The 16,568-nt window shown below is 37.0% G+C and overlaps 1 protein-coding gene across 1 annotated transcript in view; it reads left to right on the plus strand.

Annotated features, from left to right (window-relative positions):
- The window catches only part of VSIG1 (V-set and immunoglobulin domain containing 1), a 90,831-nt gene that overhangs the window by 57,088 nt on the left and 17,175 nt on the right, over window positions 1–16,568 (plus strand). The window contains exons 2-3 of the mRNA XM_055121135.1: window positions 9,851–10,056; window positions 12,965–13,072. Coding sequence (XP_054977110.1) covers window positions 9,851–10,056; window positions 12,965–13,072 — 314 coding nt within the window. The remainder of the gene's footprint in view (window positions 1–9,850; window positions 10,057–12,964; window positions 13,073–16,568) is intronic.

The following is a 16,568-nucleotide window of genomic DNA, read 5'->3' on the forward strand; positions in this document are numbered from 1 at the left end:
CCAGAGACCAGATATATTTTTTAATTATTCTTATAAATATTGTAAAATTCACAAAAGATTTGATAATATTGTTTACAAAATATTGATATTTTGAAACCAGTAATAGTAGGCAATAGAGTGGAGTTTACAATGCCTATTTAATGACATGAGAAATTTCTCAGAAAAACATATAAAGTGAAAAAAGCAGGATACACACACAAACTCAAAATAAATTATAGAAGGGTCTATAACCAAGTGTTCATGGTGGTTTCTTCTGGGTGATGGGATTATAATTGATTTTTATTTTATTCCACAGCTAGAAAATTGGAAAATATTTCTGGTATTTCTACAAAGAACATTGTTTCAATAATCAGCAAAAGCGCTAGTACATGATAAATGGTAGTACTGCACTGCAGCACTGTCGTCCCATTGTTCATCAATTTGCTCGAGCGGGCACCAGTAACGTCTCCATTTTGAGACTTGTTACTGTTTTTGGCATATCGAATACGCCACGGGGAGCTTACCAGGCTCTGCCGTGCGGGCGGGATACTTTCTGTAGTTTGCCGGGCTCTCCGAGAGGGATAGAGGAATTGAACCAGGGTTGACCGCGTGCAAGACAAACGCCCTACCCACTGTGCTATCACTCCAGGTTAATGGTAATAGTTCTTTATTCCTGACTAATGTTTAAATTATTCCCTGGAGTCAGTTTTTCTCAAAAGGCAATATTATATTTATTCCATGCTATTACCAGGACTTAGAGCAGGAAAAGCTGCCTTTCTCAGTTTCCACTTAGGTGGGAACACATGTTATCATTTTTTCCTTTCCCTCAGTAATACTAGTTTTAAAGCTTAACCTTCGACAGTGAATGTTTTTGTACCTCCTTAAAGGGCTTCCAGTCATTACCTAACTGGGTTGCCCCTCGGCCTTCTGCACTAGTTCCCTAAAATCACACCTGTAAGACAACACTTTACATTATTTGCCTTTGTGCAGCCTTACCCTGACCTATATTAGATGTCAGTTAGAGAATAGTTGCAAGGATTTTTTACTGTCATTAACATACATACATATAGTTTTACTGATTACAAATGTAACTTTTGGTCAATGTAGAAAGGTAGAAAACATACAAATGTGTAAATATAAAAATAGGTATCATTAGCAATATTTTGTTTGTTTTGAGGCCATGCGTGGTGGTGTTGGACTGGAGCAATAGCACAGCGGGTAGGGTGTTTGCTTTGCATGCAGCCAACCCGGGTTGGATTCCTTCGTCTCTCTCGGAGAGCTGGACAAGCGAATATCCCACCCGCACAGCACAGCCTGCAAGCTACCCGTGGCATATTGGATATACCAAAAACACTAACAACAAGTCTCACAATGGACACATACTGGTGCCGGCTCGAGCAAATTGATGAACAACGAACGGGAAGACAGTGTTATAGTACAGAGCTAGTTGGTGGTGTGCAGGGCTTACTAAGGGCTCTGAGCTCAGAGATCATTCCTGGTGGTGGTCATGCTCAGGGGATCACATGCAGTACCGGTTGGCCTCCTGAAAGCCAAATGTCTTATACACTGTACTATCTCTCCATTCTCAATAACTAAAATATGATCATTCTGAGATTTGACCAGATTTTTTGCCATTTTTCTTTGAATATATATATATATGCATGTATGTATTATGTATATAAACATTACACAGGGAGAACATTACAAAATTGTGTTTATTTCATGTGTACAATTTTTTTGTTTGTTTCAAACATTACTTATATGATGTCAGGATCATCATTGATTGTGACTTTTAGAACTCGAGAGATAGCTCAGCAGCTGAGCATGTGCTTTGTATGTAGGAGGCCTGGGTTCAATATATAAGTGAACCAAGGCAACACATTGTTCACCTTAAATTTGAACAATTTAGATGCTATTTATTACATCTCTAAATCTGAGGAAATAGGGATATTTTACTTTCTCAAATTTTCATTATACCAAAGGGATTTTAATATATATATATATATATATATATATATATATATATATATATACAGACACATATATTTGTTGTGTTTGTTTGGGTGCCAACCTGGCAGTGATCAGGGATTACTCTAGACTCTTCCCTCAGTGATCACTCCTGGTGGGCTTGGGGGACCATATGGAACCCAGGTTGGCCACGTGCAAGGTAAGCACCCTACCCACTGTTCTATCGTTCTGGCCCACCATATATACATTTAAAAGAAATTTTTCTCCACAAAGTAACAAAACATTAACAAATTTTTTAAATTTATTTTTGATTTTTTTTTTTTGCTTTTGGGTCACACCCGGCAATGCACAGGGGTTACTCATGGTTTATGCACTCAGGAATTACTCCTGGTGGTGCCCGAGGGACCACAGGGATGCTGGGAATCAAACCCCAGTCGGCCGTGCAAGGCAAATGCCCTACCCGCTGTACTATCGCTCCAACCCCAACATTTTTTTTTTTTGCTTTTTGGGTCATGCCTGGCGATGCACAGGGGTTACTCCTGGCTTTGCACTCATGATATACCCTTGGCGGTGCTCAGGGAACCATATGGGATGCTGGGATTTGAACCCGGGTCGGCCGCGTGCAAGCAAACGCCCTACCGGCTGTGCTATTGCTCCAGCCCCAACCAACATTTTATTTTTAATGAAATTAAATTAACTTTGTATATTCCTTAGGAAGTTTTATATTAGATCCAAAACCATAAAAATAATTTTAATGAAAATAAATTATGCAAATGCATATTTTAGGTACATGTAGTGCTTATCAGCCAGTTGAAAAGAGTGGTTATTATTTTATTTTCTGAAGATATGCATTATACGGTTTAAAAGAATGATTTAGTTAATTTTTAAATTTACAATCAAATTTAAAAAAAGAAAGTTCATTAGCCACTATCTCAAAAATGAAACAACTATACGTGAAGTTACTAAATGTTAAAGAATTTCTAAAGCATAAGAGTAAATAAGATTACTTAGAATATATTTTTGCTTTAGTATATAAGAGATCTATAAGCAAACCCTTATAAGTACCTGCCATACTGTAATACTAATAAATGAATAAATGAAACAGAAGACTACTTCGAGTCTTAACAATCTTAATTAAATATACACCTGAGGGTATTTTACTTTAATAACAAATATTTGCTTTAATAATAAATATTGTTTTTTAAGACGTGTTCACACATACTTTGAACACTTTTTTCAACTTGTGACTCCTTTTTTTGAAGTGCAATCCCCAGTATATAAATAGGTATGCAAATAAAATACTTATGGTAAATCATAATTTTTTCATGACGCTTACATTTAGTTACATGACCCCGTATGAGGCTATAACCCATAGTTTGAATACCTAAGTTTCTAAATTTTTCTTATTTACTAGAAATTTTATTGTTTTGCTTTTTACATTTAGATCTGTGATACAGTTTGAGATCGTTTTGTGTAGGGATTAAGGTCTGTGTCTAGATTAATTTTGTGTCTTTTGCTTATGGACAGACATATAGTTCCCATACTATTTGTTTAAAACATTATCTTTGCTGTATTATGTTTATTGGCTTTGCTCATTTGTCAAAAATCTTTTATGTGGGTCCTTTATGGGTTCCCTATTATGTTTCCTTATTCTATTTGTCCTTCTTTTTTTTTTTTATTTTTTAATTTATTTTTAATTAGAGAATCACCGTGAGGGTACAGTTACAGATTTATACACTTTTGTGCTTATACTTCCCTCATACAAAGTTCGGGAACCCGTCCCTTCACCAGTGCCCATTCTCCACCACCCGTAAACCCGGCGTCCCTCCCACCCTCCCCACTCCCATCTCCCCCCCACCCCACCCTGCCACTGTGGCAGGGCATTCCCTTCTGTTCTCTCTCTCTAATTAGCTGTTGTGGTTTGCAATAAAGGTGTTGAGTGGCCGCTGTGCTCAGTCTCTAGCCCTCATTCAGCCCGCAACTCCTTTCCCCCACATGGCCTTCAACTACAATGTAGTTAGTGATCGCTTCTCTGAGTTGCCCTTTCCCCGGAACGTGAGGCCAGCCGAGAAGCCATGGGGTCAACCTCCTGGTACTTATTTCTACGGTTCTTGGGTATTAGTCTCCCACTCTGATATTCTATATACCATAGATGAGTGCAGTCTTTCTATGTCTGTCTCTCTCTTTCTGACTCATTTCACTCAGCATGAAACTTTTCATGCCCATCCACTTAACTACAAAATTCTTGACTTCCTTTTTTCTAACAGCTGCATAGTATTCCATTGTATAGATGTACCAAAGTTTCCTCAACCAGTCATCCGTTTTGGGGCATTCGGGTTTTTTCCAGATTCTGGCTATTGTAAACAGTGCTGCGATGAACATACATGTGCAGATGTTGTTTCGATTGTACTTTTTTGCCTCTCTGGGATATATTCCCAGCAGTGGTATTGCTGGGTCAAATGGGAGCTCAACCTCTAGTTTTCTGAGAGTCGTCCATACTGTTTTCCAAAAGGGCTGAACTAGCCGGCATTCCCACCAGCAGTGTAGAAGGGTCCCTTTCTCCCCACATCCTCTCCAACAGTGGTTGCTTTTGTTCTTTTGGATGTGTGCCAGTCTCTGTGGTGTGAGGTGGTATCTCATGGTTGTTTTGATCTGCATCTCTCTGATGATTAGTGATGCAGAGCACTTTTTCATGTGCCTTTTGGCCATTCGTATTTCTTCCTTGGTAAAGTTTCTGTTCATTTCTTCGCCCCATTTTTTGATGGGGTTGGATGTTTTCTTCTTGTAGAGTTCAACCAGTGCTTTATATACCATTGATATCAACCCCTTATCTGATGGGTATTGTGTAAATATCCTTTCCCATTCTGTGGATAGTCTTTGGATTCTGGTCACTGTATCTCTTGCGGTGCAAAAGCTTTTTAGTTTAATGTAGTCCCATTTGTTTATCTCTGTTATTTGTCCTTCTTTTACCAATAATACCCTGTAATAAGCTTTACAGGAAGCTATAGCTTTCTAGGAAGTCTTTAAGTTGAGTATTTTAAGTCATCCAAGTTTGTTCTTGTCTTTTAATCAAGACGCTAGGAAATTTCAAAGGAAAATAATTAAAAATACCTAGAACTGAATGAAAGTGAAAAAGTGTCAACAAATTATGAAACAGCTAGATAGGTTTTAAGTACTTTATCACACAAAATCGTTGTATTTGAAACGAAAAGCCTCATCAACAATAAAGTTCCTATATCAGGAAAATAGAAAAAGAACAAAAGAAGGACATGGTTTTAAAAAGGAAAGAAGGACTTGATAAAGAACTGAAACCAATGAATATAATTGGAGCAGAGAAACTACAGAGAAAATGAAATGAATTAAACATCTAGTTTGAAAGAAAAGAAAATAGAGAAATATCTAACAAAAAAGGTAAAAGTGAAAGAACTTACGACACAAATCACCAATATCAGAAAAGAAAAATGGAATGGCATTAGAGAGACTACAGTTAAAGGTATAATAAGGGAATACTGTAATTCATTCACATGTATGAAAACTCAGAGGAAATGGAAAAAATTACTTAAAATCAAACTAATAAAACTGACCTGAAATAAAATAATCAAAGTATCTCTATAACCGTTAAAGAAATTGAACTTAAAATTTTAAGACAGTTTATAAAAGAAATCTCCAGGCACAGATACTTACTTTCACTGAGTAATTGTCTGGACCATTTAAAAAATAACACATTTTACACATCTCTTCCAAAAAGCAGAAGAAAAGGGAAAATATCCAACTCATTTTTATGAGGATAGCACACCAAAACTGCAAAAAATGGTACAAAAAATAGAAACTATAGGCCAAAATCTCTCACGAACAAAAACATAGAAATAATAAAACTATACTACAACAAATCTTACAATGTATAATTTTTTTATATTGTAACCAAATGGAATTTATTTCACATATGCAAGTTTGGCTCAACATACAAAACCCACTCAGCATAATTTATCATACCAATATGAGATAAGGAGGAAAAAGGTCTTGGTCAACTGTAAGACTGAAAAAGCATTTGAAAAATCTGAGACCTATTCTCAACAAAACTTTCAGCAAGTTAGGAGATAGAGAGTGTATTAGTTTCCAAGAACTGATGTAATAAATTGACACAATCTGGGTGGCTTAAAATGAGAAATTTATTATTCTCTCATACTTTTGGATACCAAAACATACTTTTGGATACCGAAAGACCAAAATCAACATGTTGGCAGGATCAGTTCTTTCTGGAAAATCTGAAGGGAAATTTGTGCTATGCCTTTCTCTAGCTGACTGGGAGCAATTTTTGGCATTGCTTGGCTTGTAAATGCATCACTCCAATATCAGCTTCTGTCTTCACAAGGCCTTTGCTCTGTGTATCTTTGTGTCAAATTTCTTTCCTCTTTTCTTATAATGACACTAGTTGGTAGATTTAAGACCTGCCTCATATATATATGTATATATATGTATATATATATATGTATATATATCACTGTCATCCCATTGCTCATCGATTTGTTTGAGCGGGCACCAGTAACATCTCTCATTGAGAGACTTATTGTTACTGTTTTTGGCATATCCAATACACACGGGTAGCTTGCCAGGCTCTGCCACGCATCTAGAAGAATGCATCTCAAGATCCTTAACTGCAAATGCCTCATTATTTTTATTCTTTTATCATTGATTTATCATATTATGTATACCTTTATTGTGGGTAACTATGGGTAACTAAAACCTCTCCCACCACCAAAGTGAGTGCCACCCTCAGCCCACCTCCCTTTCCCTCTGGTAATCTTCATAGATTTCACTGAGTCTAGGAATTAGTTTTGTTCTGTGCCTGCTCATTGACTTTATTCATATTCCACATATGAGGTTTTTGCTTTAGTTATTCATTCTACCATTGAAACCATTCAATATTTGTTTTTCACTTTGTTACTTATTTCATTTATTATAATCACCTTACGATACATACATTTTGTCCCAGAGGGCACAATTTCATCTTTTTAATGGTAGAGTAGATACATATGCAAATATATACATTCTTCATCTAAAAACCAACAAGTGGTATTGCTGGTTCATAGAGAATTCCATATTTTCTTTTTTTAAAAAAATAAATCTACATACCATTTTCCATAAAAGCTCCACCAAATTACATTCCCACTGACCATGTGCCTTTTTTGCATAGTGTCAGCAATACTTGTTTCCATTTTTTCCTCTGATATTGGGAACAAGGCATAGATATCCATTCTTGGTTCTTTTATTAAATAAAGTACTGGAAGTTATAGACACTTCAAAAAGGCAAATAACATAAATAAAAGGCATATAGATTGGCAAGAAAAAATTAACTTTCTGTTCAGCAAAAGAGACATCCAGATTATGAAAGAACTCTCATTTGCAGAAGATACACAAACGGCAAATAATTACAAAAAATGATATTTAAAATCATTAGTCCCTTAGGACATACAAATTAAACCACCATATTAAACCATCACTGTATCACTGTATCACTGTCATCCCATTACTCATTGATTTGTTCAGTCAGGCACCAGTAACGTCTACATTGTGAGACTTGTTATTGTTTCTGGCATATTGAATTCCCCACGGTAGCTTGCCAGGCTCTGCGTGCAGGCGAGATACTCTCGGTAGCTTTCGGGGTTCTCCGAGAGGGGCGGAGGAATCAAATCCGGATCAGCCATGTGCAAGGAAAATGCCCTACCCCCTGTGCTATCACTTTAGCCCATATTAAACCATATATGCTAATATATAACTATAAGAAGGGTCAATGCAGAAAATGATGGTAATACCAAATGCTGACAAAAATTAGAAAGACTGAATCTTTCATGTATTATTGATAGACATGTATATTTTTATAAGCACTCTGGAAAACTTCTTGACTGTTTTTCTAAAAACGAAACAAGTGTGCAGAGAGTACTTAGTCCCAGGCCTTGTGAATTTGCCCTTCTCTCCTTCCCAATTTCTCTCCTTCCCAATTTAAGGTCTCTGTCACACCATGATCCACCAGATCTTCAACCAGGCTAAGAAACATCCATGCTTGATTTCCCTCGTCATCTCTTTTGGAGCTAGAGGCACTGTCAGAGGACTGTATGTCACCCACTTGGCATTATTCAATCCATATGTCAGTTAGGATTGAAAAAATAACCCACACCACTGGAACAAACTGGTTCAAATATTCAACACAAGGTTTATTTGCAGCAACTGTACGTTATTGCAAATGTCTACAAATGTCTAGACTCCTAAATAAAATGTTTCACTTGTAAATCTGCTTAAAATGAGTCTTCTGGAAGCCATTAAAATTTTTTTCACTTAATTATGAAATATTTACCCCTAAAGACATAAAAACATGTTTGGGTTCACAGTGATTAATAAATATATGAAACTTTAAAAAATATTTAGAATAATCATCTAACCCAACAATTGCATTCTGAAACATTATTGCATAGAAATGGAAATTTATGTTCACATGAAATTTTACACAATACACAATAATTTTACTCAAATTTTATTTAATAGTCAAAAATTCCCAGAAGAATACCCAGATGTGAGGTCAGAGTGATATTACAGTAAGGTTGACTTGCATGCGACCAACCAGGGTTCAATCTCTAGCACCCCATGTTATCCTCTGAGCCCACCAGAAATGATCTTTAAACACAGAACTCTGAGTAATCCCTTAGCACCACTAGGTGTGGCCCAAATTAAAAATAAAAAATGAAATATAAGACAATAGACCCATAGACCAAAAATGGAGTAGACTTCTAGATTATATAACTAAGTGAAATAGCTATCTCCCAAAGATTTCCAAAATTAGATTTAAAATAACATTTGTGAGTTGGTGTATGGCATATCTTTAAAAGGAAAAAAATTGTGTTTTTTTTAAATAGGGGGGAAATGAATGTAATTATAAAAGATCACATGAGAGCCCTTTGTGGTAATGGAACTATTCAGTATTGTGATTATAGTCATGTATACAGAAACCTATATATGTGATTATATTGTATAGAACTAAATGTACACATACATACATAAGTCTAAATAAACCCAGAGAAGCATGAATAAGATTGGTGGATTCTATCAATGCCAGTTTCCTGTTGGTGATTTCATGCTCTAGTTTTACAAAATATCTTTGGACGGGGAGGGACTGGGCATACTGTGTTGTCCATGTCTAATTTTTTAGACTTTAAAAAACCCATAATAACAATTTAAATAGAAAGTAACTGAGCATTCCAAAAATGTTTTTGTTTTATGGGTTATTTTTATCTATATTTACTTATTAGAAACTAAAACTAAAAAATACTAAATAAAAATATACAAACCTACATTCCACTTCACTTATAAAGTAGTCATTTCACTTGTCATGTAGCTCCTGAAACACTCCTCTGTGCACTCATGGCAGCTAAAAAGGAAAATTATATCTTTGTATAATTATTAATAACATTTGATCATGGCATTGGATATAGGGTGACTAGCTCATTCTGGTTTGCCTGGGACTTCTTTGGTCTTATCACTGAAAATCCTAGCCAAACCAGTATGATTTGCCTGAGAGTTACATGGTTCTAAAAGAGAAAGTTCCACATTTAAGAAATTGGATAAGCTGAATTGGTCATTTTCTATACTTAACAATCCTTTTGGGCCTGTGTGTAACATTTTAAGAACTTTTGTCCAATGCCATTTTTACATAGAAGAAATGATCACTTCAGTGTTATTAGCGCACTGTCACATAGAATTTGAGTATGTTTACATTATAATTTTTTACAAATTACTCCCCATTGCTTGCATAGCTTTTCTGTAGAGCTCATTCTACCCTCTCTTCTTCACCTTGGACTACTCAAGTAAGATGCTACTGAAAGTACTTTGTAAAGAAAAAGTGTGTCATAAGAATGTACATATACTGCTCTCCTTTTGATTGTTATCTTTTCAGGTCAAGTTAATGCGGTGCAAGTAAACATCCCAGACAATTTTGTGAACGTGACTGTTGGATCTGATGTCACTCTCATCTGCACCTACACCACTACTGAGATGTCCAGAGACAAACTTACCATCCAGTGGTCATTCTTCCATAAGAATGATATGCAGCCAAGTACTGTAAGGACATTTTCCTTCTATTTTTGTCCCATGGTAGTTCTGGCCAAACCTATTAGGGTCAAGGTGGGAAGGATAGCATCAGAAACTCAGGTACAAAAGGTTTGAAGATGACTCTTTAGGGAAGATTATAATCTAAGTGACTTGACCTATTTCCTCTCTTCGCATGCAGTTATAACTTAATATCTCAGCTCTTTGTAGTTACACTAATTATGTGTTTGACAGGTGTCAGATAACTAGCTCATTGTGTCCTGAGTCTTGATGTAATGAATCCTTCAAGATGGAGAGAGAACACTCAAATGAGTAATGAAGCCTGAGTTGCTAAGGGTAGTAGGAAGCTATAGTTAAGAGAATAGTGCAGATATGCTAAAGACTGAGGTATGACGTTGCCAAAAGAAAGTGGATAAAAAGAAAAATGATATCTTTGTATTATTATTAATAACTTCCACCTGAAGCTTCCTGTTTCCAGGTTTCGTTTATTTGCACTTCAGGGCAATACCTTTTTTGGTATTATCTAAGGCTAAAATCATATGCTCAAAAATGGTGTGTGTGTATGTATGTGTGTGTGCATGTATGCCAACATATATAACTTGCAAACCTATACAGATCTCTTGAAGGAAAAAGTCTATTGTTTTCACTGGAATTCTGAAAGGGTGTTTGATGCAAAACAAGGAGTTGACAGAAAATATCTGAACTAGTTGGATGTAGCTGACCTGAGCCATAAAGGATCAAAAGGTTTTAATTAGGAAAAAGATAGAGGGAGAACGCTTTGTATTGTCTGTGAGAGGGCCAAAGACAGAGACTGAGAAAGGGATGTTTGCTGCGAAAAATCACATCTTGGCTAGTGTGACTTCAGCCATCACTGGTCTTCTAGATGTGCTGAGTCCTCTGTTTACCAGAGGTTGGGATCACTAGTTTAGCAGGGAAAACTGCTTAAGAGAAGCATCTATCATTGTCAGACTAGTTGAAGTTAAACATTTTTAATCAGTAATAACTCACTTTAGGCAAGGGTCTGGATGATTTTGTGCCTCTCGTCAAATTATGATCAATAAAAAATTAATATGGTCTACCAGTAACAATCTTCTGCCTAGTCAATGCAGAATTAATTGACATAATCCCTGTATGTATGTTTTCACCCTTGTAAGCACCTTTGCAGCCATAGTAGCAGATGCAACAGTAATTCTACCAGGTTCTGTTACCCAGAATGTCCTGATCCAATATCTCATGTGTTGTAGTCAGACAAGAAGTCATTCCCTTCTTATGCTGGTTGTTCTCTTAGATTATGGATGACCATTAGCCATACACTCTTTCTTCCTTTTAAAAACTTAGTTTTCCAACTAGTCTTTTTGATGCAGTCTGTTATCTGCAGCCTTGAATTTCTTCTCATGCTTTCAATAGGGCTTAAATTTAGAGAGGACCTATTCTTGGGTTTTGAATTTTTTTTATTCTGGATACTCAAATCAAGTGGTTCTCAACTGCTTGGAGACCAGTTTGGGTAATCCTAAATTTAAATACAAATTCTCAAATATGCCTCTTCTGACACTATAACTCGCAAGGCCACCTCTTGACTTAACTGTGTGGTCAATGAAGAATTGGGAGATGTTGTATCTGTAATCAGCAAACAGCGTTTTTATAAGCTTGAAGATGTAAAGGAAGCAGATATAGTGATCTATATGAGGCACCTGGAAAGTAAAATCTGCAAACAAGTAGCTTGTAGCTTATTTACTCATTAAAACATCAAGTACAGGCTCAGAAGTAATTTAAGATATTAGTCTTCTGGGTATCCAAATCAAAGAAGTTCCTCTGCCTTGTAATGCTGGATCATTGAGAATGTGCTCCTTATGAGCATGTCAATCTTTAACAATAACATTAAACATATTAATCTTTAAACATTCCAAGAGCGAGATACCTGTGCTATGCCCTGTATCTTAGCTGTATGGAAGATGGGGAAGTAGGGGAAATTCTTGTCTTGGAGACAATGCAAACCATCTCCAAAAAGACAAATGATAATTTTTCCCATCTTGATTCATCCCAGTTTTCCCCAACAAGATTACCATTACAACCATCTTTTTATCCCACTTTTAGCTATATTCAATCCCTGACCCCTTCTGCATACAAAAGGGGGAAAGGCATATATCTGTCTGCTTTTCTTGATGAATAGTTTTGCAGTCCCAGTGAAAGACTGGTGGATGATCAGTTCTGCTCTGCTACATACTTGCTGGATAAATAATTTTAGAGAAGTCACCTGAGCTTTCAAAGTTTCTTTTCCCAACTGCAAAATGGGAATATGTACCTAGTTCATATATTTAGAGTAAAAATCAAATGTGATGATATTTGTAATGCTATGGAAGTCTTTCACATCGTAATCATTAACAATTATTAACATCACTATTTACAAAATCGTGATTCTGTAAAATTTCTATCCTATCCACGTCCCTGATATGGGAATTAAGGAGCCCAGCCCTACAAGAATGGAGATCAATGACTTCAACAGCTGAATCAATGGTTTCCTGTTCCACTGCTGGCCAGGTCCCTATGGCTAAAGGGAGGGTCCTTTCTCTACCTGCCCACTATTCCTATAGAGAGATCTTGCTCAACAACACCATATTCTGTTGCGATAGTATATTTCAAAATAGGTTTTGGCTTTTATTTCAAATTTGCTTCTTTTGGGGGGGTCTTTTATGACTTCAAAATTCTGTAGTGAATGGTAGAGTTCATATTAATCTAGAGATGGTTGATAAGACACTTGGGGGGATGATCAAAAGAGATTCCTGTGTTATTAAGTAATTTTGTTATATATGGGAGGAAGATGTTGCCAGGCTAGTCACTAAATGATTCAACTCCTGGGTTGATGTGGCAGTATACAATGTAGCTTTCAGCTCTCAGATCCACCATTTCTGCTCAAACACAGCACAACTGGTGCCTCAATACTGAGGGTATGGAGGAAAAGGCAGTCAGTCAGTGTCTAAAAATGACGCACTCAAGAGACGCTCGGGGAAGATGTAGCTGGACTTCTCAGGTAAGAACATCTATTGGTGTCCTACTGTACCTATTTATTGTTTGCAGTTCTAGGTCAGCCCCAGATTTTAGCAGTAGGATGGGAGGGTATGAGTATGATAACTGAAAATTAGCACAAGCATTTGGCAAAACTGGGACAGTCTTTAGTAGTGACTAATTATTGCCATGAACTCATCTCTTCACTGAAAATCATTGTATTAAAGGAGCAGTTGCTTCCAATGCATTGTGTTTCTCAATATCTAAGGGAGAATGTTTTCTTTTAATCTCATCTAAGTTGTTCCTTTAATGCAGATTTTTTCTTTTTTGCTTTCTGGGTCACACTCAGCGATGCACAGCGGTTACTCCTGGCTCTGCACTCAGGAATTACTCCTGGCGGTGCTCAGGGGACCATATGGGATGCTGGGGATCAAACCCGGGTCAGCCGTGTGCAAGGCAAATGCCCTACGCCCTACCCGCTGTGCTATCGCTCCAGCCCATTATGCAGCATTTCTTAACTAGGGGACTACAGGATATTCCAGGGGAACACAGATAAAAATCGTGTAAATAGCACAGGGACATGTAAATGAGGGCCCAAAGCATGAGACTACGGGGTCAATCAGAAAGATGGGTGGGGGTTCAGGAAGAAAATAAGGTCAGAATAGGGCCATAGTTGGGAAAAGTTTGAGAAACACAGCTAAGCACTAATGCATAGGGACTGCAGAATTATCTCACAAGTTTTATGATCAAAAAGCCTTCCTCTCAGAAATGATGGAGAGCTCCGGATGACCAGATTCTCAGCAGAGACTTCCAGCTGAAGATAACTGTAGTGACTGAGACAGGAAGTTTAGCATGGAAGTTTTAGATGATATGGTACTCCTCTGACCTTACCAGTGGTTTTTACTTTTATCAGCCAGTCACTGGCTTATTTACAAAGAACTTACCAGCTCATAAGCAAAACAGATATTGAAACAACTTAGCACAGGTCTTCTCAAATAGTACTTCTCCATTAAAATATTCAAAGTGGAAGAAAACTTTTGTTATTCTTATCTTACCAACATACATATAATTTGGATGGCTTCTTTTCTTAAAAATTAAATTAGTTGATTTATAAACATGTACAGCCTTGTGAATCAATAACCATATATACTAGGTTATGTTTGCCACCAGAATTCTAGTTCCCATTAGTTGATCCCTTTGCCTATCTTCCTCCTTTCCTTCTAGTATTCACTAATTTATTCTTATGGTCTAAAAGTGTTTGTTCATTTTTGCTTGGACTTGTCACTTGCTATTTTTGAAAAAAATTTAAAATATCTAGTTTTTATCATATTCTCTGGTTGTTTAGAGTCTCCTAAAGTGGTGTGAAATCTACAGATAACATGGTAACAAATATTTTAAAAATATTATCAGGGTTGGTAATTTCACCTCCTTAACGGTATTTGAAAATGAAGGGGGTATGTCTTAGTTGCCATAATTGTAACTCAGTACTGAGATTTAGTAGAATACAGCTGGATAAAATATATATCTTATATACATAGGACAGTCCCATACAAGATGGATGTGTCATTTCCCCCCATAGAGATATAAAATCAATTCATTCCTACCCCAAACCCTTCTTTATCGAAAGATGTATTTTCACATTTAATCCTTCAAGTGTGTCTTCCAGGTAAATCTGATAAATTAATCTAATGCTAAGATGTTAGGGACTGGTGATAGTTTATTTTGTTTCATTTCAGAGAAAAATATCTAACAAGGTAACTTCCATACCTTTGCTTTAATTGTCACAACTCAAATAATGCCAATCTCAGGCAAATGTCAGGCTGCTGAAAGTGGTTTGGGAGTATGAAAATCTTTATTTTTGGTATTCTACTCCTTCCATGCACAATTCAGAACCACTAAGACGCCAATACACTCTAGAAAAACTTCTGGTCTTGATACTATGGCCACCATACACTATCCCCTCTGTGGTTAGTTCCTTTATGAAAGTATAAGAGAGCAAGAATCTGCAAGGGAAAGACGGGTAGTTTTCTGTGAACTTTCATTTCTTCCACATTCCCCAAAGTGGAACCAACAAAAACAGCACTGGAGGCTGAAAGGATTTATTAACTCCAACTCAAACAGAAATCAGACCAAATTCTTTCAACCCTTGTTTAAACTCCAACCTCCAATTAGAAAGCAGCGTCACAAAGCTGAGTGGGGGAAACCTTTTTGGACAAATCTGGCTCCCAGCTGCACAGCCTCCTGTGAGTGGGAACTTGGCACAGTAGGAGGAGAGAGGCTGTTATTGCAGCTGGCTAATGTGAACGCATCATATGGTGAATCCACTCAGCATGAGAAGCATCATGCCAATGAATAGCAGTAATTGGCAGAAAGGTCCAGTTAGAGTAGGGAATGGAATGGTACCAAATGGGGAACGTTGTCTAGAAATAACCTTCCTCTTCTAATGCAGGACAAGACTACCATCTCAATGTTCTCAGCGGGAATCAGGAGATTCAAAATTCGGGTCTGATCATTAAAATTGCAGTCTTAGGAAAATAATTTCCTCTCTTGGAGCTTTGGTGTCCTTTGCTGTAATAAAAGAGAATAAATAAGATATTGGATTGCAAACTGGAGGCCTCTGGGTTAGATTTGGTCAGTGGGTCCGCACTGATTGGCCAGTACCATATTTTTATTTGTTTTTGTTTGTTTCTGCAATTAGAATGCCCTATTTCCATTAGAATTTTAGATTAGTGGTGTCCCCACTGTCCTTGGTGATCTTACTAGCCCTTTTACCAACCTTTCTGATCCAGCTTATGTGGAAAATTAAAATTTTTCATATTTTGAATCTCTATCTGGCCCACAAAGATGCCTGGATCTTATCAAATATGACATGAGCTATCTCTAAGGGGATCTTATAACCTATGTGCTATTACTACTCCACATAGCAATCTCTAAACATCACCAATAGGTAGACAGAGAAGCCTTGGGAAGTTAAAGTAGGACAGGCTTCCCTGAACTATGCCACAAAAGACAGGTTGGCAAAAACTTAATAGGTACCATTTAAGGTTATGCTTGGGTGGATTTTCTTAAAACAGGACTCCCCTACCCCTGCCCCAAGGATGTGTTGAACATCTGCTGCTTTTCCTGGACTTTTATTTCTTTGATCTCTAAATTGACAATACACTTTCTTTGAAAAGTGAACAAGCCTCATCATGGGCTGAGCCTGGGCTATTGTTCAGCTTTGATTTTTGACAGAGTTATTCTTTTTTGAAAATGGAACCAAGTTGCAGTCCTTCCTGTGTGATTAGATAAGCGATTTCAGGAAAACATATATTTTCTTTTCAAGGACAAGGTAAGTGTGGACTTCCCCTAACAGAAAGTCCCTCCATCTATGTATCTGGCCTCTTCGAAACTCTGGGAACTTCCCTTTTCACACAGCACCCCAAGGTTAATGCCTTTCCCTCTTAGGTCTCCATTGTTATCCTTCCTTTCCACCATTCTAATTTGATACACCATTGGGTTATATATTTGTGAGAGGATAG

Source organism: Sorex araneus, chromosome X (genome assembly GCF_027595985.1).
Source record: "Sorex araneus isolate mSorAra2 chromosome X, mSorAra2.pri, whole genome shotgun sequence".
In the NCBI taxonomy this organism is placed as follows: domain Eukaryota; kingdom Metazoa; phylum Chordata; class Mammalia; order Eulipotyphla; family Soricidae; genus Sorex; species Sorex araneus.